Source organism: Pithys albifrons, chromosome 7 (assembly GCF_047495875.1).
Source record: "Pithys albifrons albifrons isolate INPA30051 chromosome 7, PitAlb_v1, whole genome shotgun sequence".
NCBI lineage: Eukaryota > Metazoa > Chordata > Aves > Passeriformes > Thamnophilidae > Pithys > Pithys albifrons.
In genome coordinates, this window is record NC_092464.1 from 41,403,951 (window position 1) to 41,413,959 (window position 10,009).

Below are 10,009 nucleotides of genomic sequence, written 5' to 3' on the forward strand. Positions count from 1 at the left end.
AGGAACTGGAAATGGAAGAAGGGATAAGAAAGAGGTGGGAAGAATCACTTCTAGATCTTCTGCTCCTTTTTATTTCTTCCCAAGGAATACCTTGGAAAGTTCAAAATTTATATACTAACAACTGGATTTAGAACTCATAAAGAGTCCCTTCATGTTCAGAATAATCCTCAAACACAGCTTCTTTTTGCTACAATAAAACTGATTCTCACAAAGGGAAGGTTACTTAGCGACAGGATACTCTCTGGGACTGATCAGTGTTGGACAGATTCTAGGAAAAAGCACAAATCAAGTCCTTAATTAATACACGTATATTGAACACCAGCATCACTGTGAAAAGAGAATTACATATGTTATCAAGGGCAAGAAAGAAAGCAAATAGCCAGACAAGAAATATGTTAGATGTGTCAGTCAATGCGTCATGTCTTGGTACTTATAGACACTTCAGATATGAGCTGGTATAGAAAAGATTCTAGCAATTATTTTACTTAATTTTTGACCTCTGGAAGTGGAAGATATATTTATTTGTCTACCTTATGAGTAGCAAATGGTTTCAGATCACACAACCTCCCTTTTTGACCACCAGAAAACAGAAGACTTCACTTCCTTTCCATGCCCATATCTGTCTGTATGCACATATTACAAAAGCAATCACTCACAAGCTTTTTGTTGATGCACCCAATCAGAGACACATTCTATGCATATGTATCTTTCTAGCAACCAGTCTCTCTAGTGCCTGTAAAGAAATGATTGCAAAATACTTATAGAAAACAATGGGCAAAGAGAGAAAAATGTATATCTCTACCATCCTGTTGGTTTGCTTTGATGACTGTGTCCTGTAGTGATTGGATCTGACCATTCCTGTGTCTCTGTTCCCTTTTGCTTAGGTCTCAAAGCAGGAGGACTTAGGTTTAGAAGGCCTCATAAGGTAGCTGTGAGCTGCAGATTCGGGCATTTTTCCCACATAGAAGGAAACTACCTTGCAAATCTTTATTGAAATGGATGCTGTGTTTCTTGCCAGTGTGGTGAATTTTCTGAGAATTAGATCCCTCATCTCTCCTTGTCAGCTACAGCCTTTTTGCAGTGATGGATATACTTCTAATAGCACTTGCATTTACATTCAGAGAAATTTCTTTCTTTTTTAATCACACAGACAGCTCCACTATAGATTTTTTTATTATGCTTATTTCAGGTGTTTTTTGTTTTTTTTTTTTATGACATGGGCCCACTATGTCTGCCAGTCGTAGGCAGAAATGCGATGTGGAAAGCTGTAGAAACAAGCAAAACATCCACCACCTCTATCTTTGAAAAGTAACTTCTGACAAAATATTTCAGTAACTTCTAAAATAAAACCAAATTAAGTTGTTTAATAATTAAAATATCATTTTATTACTCTGCTTTTCAAAGGGCACTTTATTAATAACAAACATCATGCCTAATATACAACAGCAATTATCAAAGCAAGATAAGAGAAAGTAATTAATATGACTGGACAATGATTTTATTAGATATAGGCAAAGGAAAATGCAGAAAATACAAAATTATTTCATAGGAACTGATCAGACAAGAGAAAAGTTATAACCATAGATTTCCTTATATTTGTTTTCTTTGCAACAATCATGAAATTGCAGGCTACAAAAGAGAGACAATGTACTAAGAATACCTGGGTGGTATAGGAACCCTGTACTCTCTTTGTAAGTAGAAAGAAACCATAAAACTTAAAATTTCAGTTCCACTTTTTAAATCAGCATACATGTTGTTTTGTTTAATATGCTGAGTTCTGTACTTGAGGATCTCACTCATAGATGTTCAGAAATGATGACTTCATATAAAAAACCTGGCTACCTATTGTGTAGGTAGAAATAAACCTTGATTTCTGAGCAGAGTAATCTTCTTTATGAGGAAATCACCTTAATTATTTTAGATCCTACTCCTTTTTTTCCTTTTAAATATTGAAACCTATGAAATGGAGATCAGTGGATGTCCTTGCCCCAGAAAAGCATACTCTCTTATCTCCAAGCAAAAGTCTGCTGGATGACATACTCTGATATTAAATGTGGAAAGAATTATGTTTTTCTGGAGCCTTTTGTGGGCAAACTCAATGCTAGGTTAGATTAGAGAGCTTCTACTGTGCCCCTTTGGTGATATTGGCCACTTGACCCAGGGCAGTAAAACCTCAGTAGGTTGAGTGCTCCTACAGGAAATTATGCATAGGAAATCTGAAGAAAATTGTTGCATTCCACATAAATATCTTGTTAACATTCAAAATATTATTTTTTCAGATGTCATGCAAGGAAAAAAATCCTTTGGTAAATTTAAAATTGTAGTGTTATGTTTGTCATCCTTGACAAAAAGTCATTGACATTTGTCACAATTTAAGTCCTAATTCAAAAACTAATTCTAAACTAACTAAGACAAACGTGTTAATGCTTGAAAAAGGAAAGATGCTGGATTTTCCAGTGTTGAGCTTTGGTCAGAAAAGGACTATAGGACAAACGACAGCTGACCCTTACTGATAGCCCCAGACACAGAAGAGCATTTATACATAGGTTCTATGTCTCCCCAAAGATCTCACAGTCTTGTGAAGATAAGTTTGATGTGACATATCTTTACATGGCCTGAAACCTCAAAAACACAAAATGAGAGTTATCTATGGTAAGAAAAGGATTGATAGTTTTGCTTATTCCCTGTGCTAAATTTAGAAAGATTTAACACTCTATGATCAAAACTGTGTTTTTCAAATTGATATTATCTTGAATGTTTCTACTAAGTTAGCCATAACTGGCTCATTAAACAGACTGCTCCACAGTCTAATTGCTCCTGCCATCATAAAATGTGTTCTTTCTAAGAAACTGGATGTATCCTTTCATTGCAATTTTATCCTTCATTTCATTATTAGTACCCAAAATAAATAGTGGTACTAATTATTATTAAAATGTTCACCCTTTTACTGTATTACTTTGGACAGATTTGCACATATTCATCTCATTTCAGTGTAGTTAGATTGCCTATTAAACATAGTATTAACAAGAGTAAATTCATCTGCTTAGAATGTGTTATCGTCCCCAAAGCAGGAATTCCCTATTTTTGCCTGACTATTTTCAGCTTATTGGTGGTATTATATTTAAACAGCTGCAAAGTTAGTTTAGCTTGGATAACTTTTAAAGTGAATTGGGTGGAAAAAAATAAGAGAAGCCTATTTCAAAGTTGTTTTGACTTAATGACCACTTTAATTCAATTGTTTTTACAGACAATAAACAGGACTGAAGAATGTCGGTCTGAAATCTTTGCCTTGAATGGAGAAACTTCACTGAACAAGAAGTTGGCTTCCAGTTTGCACAGGCGTCAAATGAATGCTTTTTTTTTCTACCTTTCCCAATGAAAACAAAACAGTGTTTTTATGTGCTGTGCAAATGGTTCCGTCATGTAGTCTGACAATTTTATTTTTGCTATATTTTTTTTTCAACTAAAGAAAAAACCCAGAGGAAAAATGCTGGGTTGACATTTCATCTGGATGAACATTTAAATTCAGAATTTACCTGGAGGTGTAGCTAGATTTTAATTTTTTTTTAACAGAAAAACTGATGATGTCAAGAGGGAGCAAGTTGCGATGAAAACCAATTGTCTTCCTCAAAAATTAAGCTACTCTTTTTCTCTCATTTTCTTTTTCTTCTTGTTTTAAGTCTAGAGTGTATTTTGGTTTTTTTTTTTGTTTTCTGAGTTTTTTTAAAGAAATGTTTAGGTAAGGTTTATCTTGAATCTTAATTGCCTTAATTTTAAGGACGTCAAAGGCTCTCAAGGCAAGCTGTCAACGTCTTGTTAGAAACCCGAGAATGAATTGAAACTGCTCACACCGGTGCTGGTGCAGAAGTTTAATAGACTGAGTTTTTGGGGTGAAGAAAAAATAAACTGTACAGTTTAAAAGAAAATGATTTTCTTCTTTTGAAGAAAAGTTGATGATAAAGGAACTGTGGCAACTGAAAGGATTGGAAAAATGCTGGGACTTTTATGAACTTTGTCTTAAGTGTTGACAGAAAAAAATTCTAGAAGGCTAAAGCATTTTACAGTAAAGTTATTGAATTGAGAAAAAAAACTTGCTGCATTATAGAGAATGCAGGGGTTTTTTCTTGCAGAATGCAGATTTTTTTATTTACAAAGCGTGATCGCTAGCAAAAGCATTAGTGCTTTTTATCTGCAGTCTTTTTTATGAGCTTTAAGAAGTTTTTAGTCTGCTTTGCTTGTCACATTGCAAAAACCTAGCTTAAGAGCATTAAAAAAAACTTAAGTAGATAGGAGCTTATGGTCAAAAAAAGTGCAAAAAAAGCAATAGATAGAAGAAATTGTTGACAATTTCTGTAGTCTTTCCTAGTTGTGAACAAATGCAGCCTATGGATGGCCTATTTTATACCAAAGATGAAGTGACACCCTAACGCAGTCCAGAAGATAGAGGTTTTTTTCTTTTTTTATCTTTATTTGACCTACATGGCCGGACCAGTTCTTACTTTCTTGTTTGTTTAAACTATCTTCCACTGGTGTTTTACATATTGCATATGCTTATAATGGAAATGTCAGAGTAGTTGGTATTAGAAGCTTTTCGATGATGTGCTTTGGAGACCATCTCAAAGCAAGGGGATTGGGCTACCAACTAATCTGTCCAGGCGGGTTTTAATTTGGATGATTTTTCATCTTTAATTGCCTGATCTTTGGTATTTCTACTGAAACAACAGTCTTCCTTCTGAATTCTGACATCCCGGAGATTCATTTCGTCACCTCAGTCTTTGTCATCGTCCAACATGCATAGCCACCTTAACTCCGTATCTATTTTTCAGTGTTGCATTTGAGTTGCCAGGTAGATTCAGGAGAAAGCAAACTTGATCTTTGTTCTCATTTTAGCTCTCCCATGCAAGCAGAAATTTTGAAAACTATGTAGTATTGTCATGCAGGCAGGAAGTTAAAAAATATTCTTCCCTGCTATAATTTCAGTTGTCTTAATATGTTGGCTGACAATCACTAATTAGTATGATTGGGGAGGGGGGAAAAAGACATTAAATTTAATCCACCAAAACCTGTTTTAGGAATTACAGTTATTTTCCATAGAGAAATCTTGATTATGGCCCTTAATTTTTCCAAACAAACAAATGGAAAAGGTGAGAAGCAAGTCAAAGGATGATTTTTTTTTTCCTTAAGGAGGCAGAAGAGTAGCAGCATTTTAGTATATACATACATACACACATATCTGTGTGTGAAAATGAAACCAAACATTTTAAAACTTTTCTCCATCCACAAGAGAGGGGAAGGTTCCTCACATTTATTGTGGTGGATTAGACACAGGGTATCCATTAAAAATAATGAAATTAAAACATATGTATTGGATCAATCTGATTCAGCTGCCCAATCCTAAAAAGAGGTCTGTGTTTCCCTAACCTGACTTTTTTGGGGAATAGAACACACTTATTTTTTTAAATCAATAAAACAAGATCGTATTTTTTAACATAGTGGGAGGGGGGAGGGGGTTTCCCAAATAAGTGCTGCTAGATATGCAACATAGAAAAGAGAGAAATGGGAGTTCACATGGTTCTTCAGCATAGGAAAAGGGCCTGATTTTTGGAAGTGGTACAGCTTCTGCTTTCTCCAGAGGAGTTGTTGATATTCAACACTTCTGAAAACCAGATGATACCAAAGTAAAAGAACAACATCATCCACAACATGTTTTCAATTCAGAAAAAAAATCCCCTCTCTTTCTGTTTCATATGCTGTCTCATTACTTGTTGCTTTTTGAGAGTGGTGCTTGAATTTTGTCCTTGGATAAAGGTTCCCTCTTTCTTTGGAGGGTATATGAGGGAAAAAAACGATCTAGCCTTATTTTCTTCCTTTCTACACGTACTCTCTTTCTGTCTTTCTCTGAATTATTTGTACAAATGGAGATAATCCCCGGCACAAGTCAGTTATATATGAAAAAACACATTTGTTTCCGTGTTAGTTCTAATGTGACACACAAAAAGTCTCATTTACTATCAACAATGAGGCTACAAGGTAGCTACCATGTGGCTGATGAATATGCTGAGGTACCTTCTTGTTTCTATTCAGAACTCTGCTGCTTTATTTATACATTCAGAAACATTTTTCTTATTTTTTTCCACAAAGTTAAACAATGTCAGTGTTTTTATTAAGCCAGACAGGCAACATGATATCACAGTGCCTGTCACTTTAAAGTGTTTCAAGTGCATTCTGTATTAGAATTGTTCCCTTTTTTTTCATGTTAGAATGTTCAATAATGTTTGAAATCAAAAGAGACAGAGCAAAGAAATAGAGGAAGAAGAAGAGGAAAGAAAACGGATCCCTTAAATTCAATTAATCATCTTACTGATCCCCCCAAAAAAGTGAACTGGTCTGAAAGTCTATGAATTATAAACACTGTGAGCTTTGAGTATAAACAGTCATAGATCATAAGGTAAGAAAAAAGCTTATTTGGAACATAAAATGCTCTGAAAGTGGTAACTTATTTCTGAAAGTTAAAAATGAGATAAAAGTGAACGGTGAAATAGCAACACTTGCTGCATGATGTTGTCATAGGACAGGAATACTTGGTGGCCTCTGAAATCTAAAACTGCTTTTCTTTATGTCCTGGCTAATATGGTTTTTTTTGGAAGGTTTATTATTATTATCTCTTAAAGTTTCTGTTTTCCTTTTTTTTTAAGACCTGAATTTGTAAAGTCACTATCTATGTCTGTCTTGCCAATTTAGCTTTAAATATCAGGAGAGTTCCTGAAAGATTGCAGAAACAACGCTAGATGTCTAAGGCAATGGTGCCTGGCCCAGAGGTCTAGAAGTAACATCAAATCCATAAGCTGAACTGCGTATGTACTTTCCATCACACCTGAATTCTTGTAAATAATCAAATCTGGATGTTCAGGTTTAGTGATTTTGTTTTACCTTAAACGATAAATACAGAAGGGGTGTCAGAAAACTATGAATTATGGCTAGAAAATTCCGAATACCTGGGCTTGTCACTTAACATTGAGGGAAAAAAAAGTTACAGTGGAACTGAAGAGAGTATTATAATTGCAGGTGCTGACCCGAGTGTAGATCAGGGCACTGAAAAATCTCACTGCTCCCACTGAGATTGCAGAGGGACTCTTCTTCCTATCTGGCTCTACTGCTGGTTTTGTAAGCACTTTTCATGTGTGACAGTCAGGCCTCAAATTGTGAATGTCCTCTTACTGCCTTCCAGTGAAACAGACTCTTGAAATGTCCTTAGCCTGTGCTTACTTGTATAGTTCTGTTTACCAAGAGACTGCCTTGGTTTTGTTGGCCAAGAAATCCACAGTAATGCAGAATGAGACATGTTTGAGAGCAACTGCATCACATTGTATCATCTTCTGCTATGGATGTATGCCCAAATGTGGAAGATAAAGGCTGGTCATTAGAGAAGTGAGGGCTTAAACTTTCAATGGGCAATTGGGCTGTAGCATTCGAATGGATTTTTACTCAAGTGAAAATCAAATGAAGGGTATTATTTATGTATGTATGTGTACCAAAACTCAGCAAATTTGAGGAAGCCTGCATTGTAATAAAGTTTATTTTTAATATGTCATAGTATTTGAATCTATATTATGTTGTTTATGGTACTGAAGGATGAGACTGATACTAAGTGTTTAACAAATTGCCATGCTTTATGATTTTAAGCTTGATGGTGCTCCTCATGCCACTTCATTTTAATGCTGAGGTTGACATGAGCAAAACAGGTTTAGGCAGACTTGCTTAACTCCACCTGTAGCAAGAGTCATGCTAAAAAGTGATAATGTGCTTAAAGTAATGAATCAATCCATTTTTAGTGATGAGACCAAATGTGGTAGTTGAAGATAGTAATGTTTGATACACGCATGGTCAACATTTCCTTTCAAAACTTTATTTAACATGAAATTGGTCCGGATATAAAAGAAGTGCCCTAGGGTAAGGGATTTTCCTGGTCTTTCTTGGTAGCCCACGTGAACTAAGAAAACAGTCATGGTGTGATGGAAATGCAAAACAGAAAACAACAAAAATGCTGACATTTGATGCATTAGTCTATTCTGTTTAATGACAATTGACTCTAGTAACAAAGATTCCTTTCATTTCTAATACACGTACACACAGTCATGCACCCACACTTTCTCAGAAGGAGGGCTGAGTGAGCAGCAGACTTCTCCCCTTCAGTGGAGCAGATTTCTAGCATCCCAGCAAGCAGCAAAGATGCAGTGTAAGGAGAGTTATTTTCCTCTCAAAAAGAGCACCAACCTTTTCTATATTGCTCCTGTCCCCCAAATAGGCTAGAGCGCTGTATGTACCCCAGAGATTTATTCACCTTTGTGCCTCAAAGCAGGCAGAAGAGACCCTTTCTTCTTCCCTTTGTTAACATGCTCTTTGTTAATATTGAACAGAAAATTATGAGAGTAAAGCTGTAAAAGAAATTAATCCCAGCATTGGTTCAGCTTTCAACGATAAGAAAAAATTCTTGTGTTTATTTCAGTTGTTCAGTTCACTGTTCCCCAACAGTGACAGCTGCGTTCCTTTACCTTAACAAAAATGTGTAATGAAGTGAAAAATGTCAGGCTTTGACAGGTTCGCAAATCCATTTTTCCTTGCAGGTCCAAAGCCTGCAAGGTGTAAGCACCTTCCAAGATCTGGATCTGTTGTCCTTAAGAGAGTATCTGCCCAACATTAATTTTCTGCCTTTAAGTGTCTTTCTCTTGGATAATAATTTTGTGAATTTGGTGAAATTTACAGTCAGTTATATTTTTAAAAGCCCAAAAATACAGCCTAGAGAAGAAAACATGATGTTTATGTAACTAAAGTATTATTAAATATGCTGTATTCCAGAGTGGAAGAAAATTCTACTATCTTTTAGAGACAAAACAATTTTATGCAAAACCAGGAATTGAACAGAATTCATTTAGGAATTTTTAATTGTTTTCCTTTTTAAAGGAGAATTAACAGATTCTATCTGTGTGAAAAATCAAAGCAGCTTTGAAAGCAGGTGAATTTCCTATCAAGAAAACATGCATCAGATAAATGGGACAGAGGTTCTTTAAAACCCTTACAGACCTCACTGTAGCCAAAATGTAGACTACAGAACCTCTGTGATACATTAAATTATGAATCTTATTTATATGGGCATCTGTGTGCTGATGTCTCAGAATGTCTTTGAAAGATCTGTACTGCTATGATTTTTTTTTTATGTTTTCCATTTGTAACACAATCCTAAATAGCTGCCATTTTCCCACTCCTGGGGCTTTCTGTAGATCAGTGGATGTTAGGTTTAAACTTCTGTTTTCTTTGATGAAGCTTTCAATAAAAAAATAAAGAAAGAAAAGAGCTGGGTGACTCTGTGTTCTTGTGGCACCTTTCTGCAGAGGCTTCCCAAGGCTGTGGTTCTGCGCTGAGCACAGCGGGAGCAGAAAGGCTTTGCAGCAAAGTCTGCCTCCTCTGCACCTTCACCAAATGGAAAGAAAGAATCAGAGACAAGTCAGCTCTGTTACCCCATCAGCAGCACAACCACTCACATGCTAGGAGGTGAAACACAGGAGAAAGTTTTTCTCACACCAAGACTGAATGTTTAATGCTGATGGGTATCTGCTGTCCAGGCTCTCAGCTGTACACCTGCGAGAAGAACATTGCCTCTGTGTCTGAGGCTTATTTTAAAGAGTGACTTAAGGGCAAAATTTGCCACATGGAAGACAGAAAATCTTTATTTACAGAATAAAGCAGTGCTAGTGCAAACCATACTTTCATCTTGAAAGGAAACTGGAAAGTAAATTGCATCCTCTGCCATATCTCACAGGGAACAGGAAAGCTCTTTGGCACATTCCTCATGCCTGCTTCACTCAGGGGCTCTCTTGTTGCCATGTGCATTTCTTCCCACGAGAGCTGTTTCTGTGGCAAAGGCAAGGGTGGGATGAAAGGGTCCAATAACTCTCCTCTCCAACCAAGGAGCTTTATTTACTGGAAATCACTGAGTGCAACTTTTTAGTCT

General features: G+C 36.0%; 1 protein-coding gene across 2 annotated transcripts in view; it reads left to right on the forward strand.

Annotated features, from left to right (window-relative positions):
* The window catches only part of RBMS3 (RNA binding motif single stranded interacting protein 3), a 708,641-nt gene extending 699,290 nt beyond the window's left edge, over positions 1-9,351 (forward strand). For both annotated transcript variants that reach the window (XM_071561125.1, XM_071561127.1), the window contains one exon: positions 3,248-9,351. In XM_071561125.1, the coding sequence (XP_071417226.1) occupies positions 3,248-3,254 (7 nt within the window). In that variant the 3' untranslated portion in view covers positions 3,255-9,351. The remainder of the gene's footprint in view (positions 1-3,247) is intronic.
* The last annotated feature ends 658 nt before the right edge of the window (positions 9,352-10,009 follow it).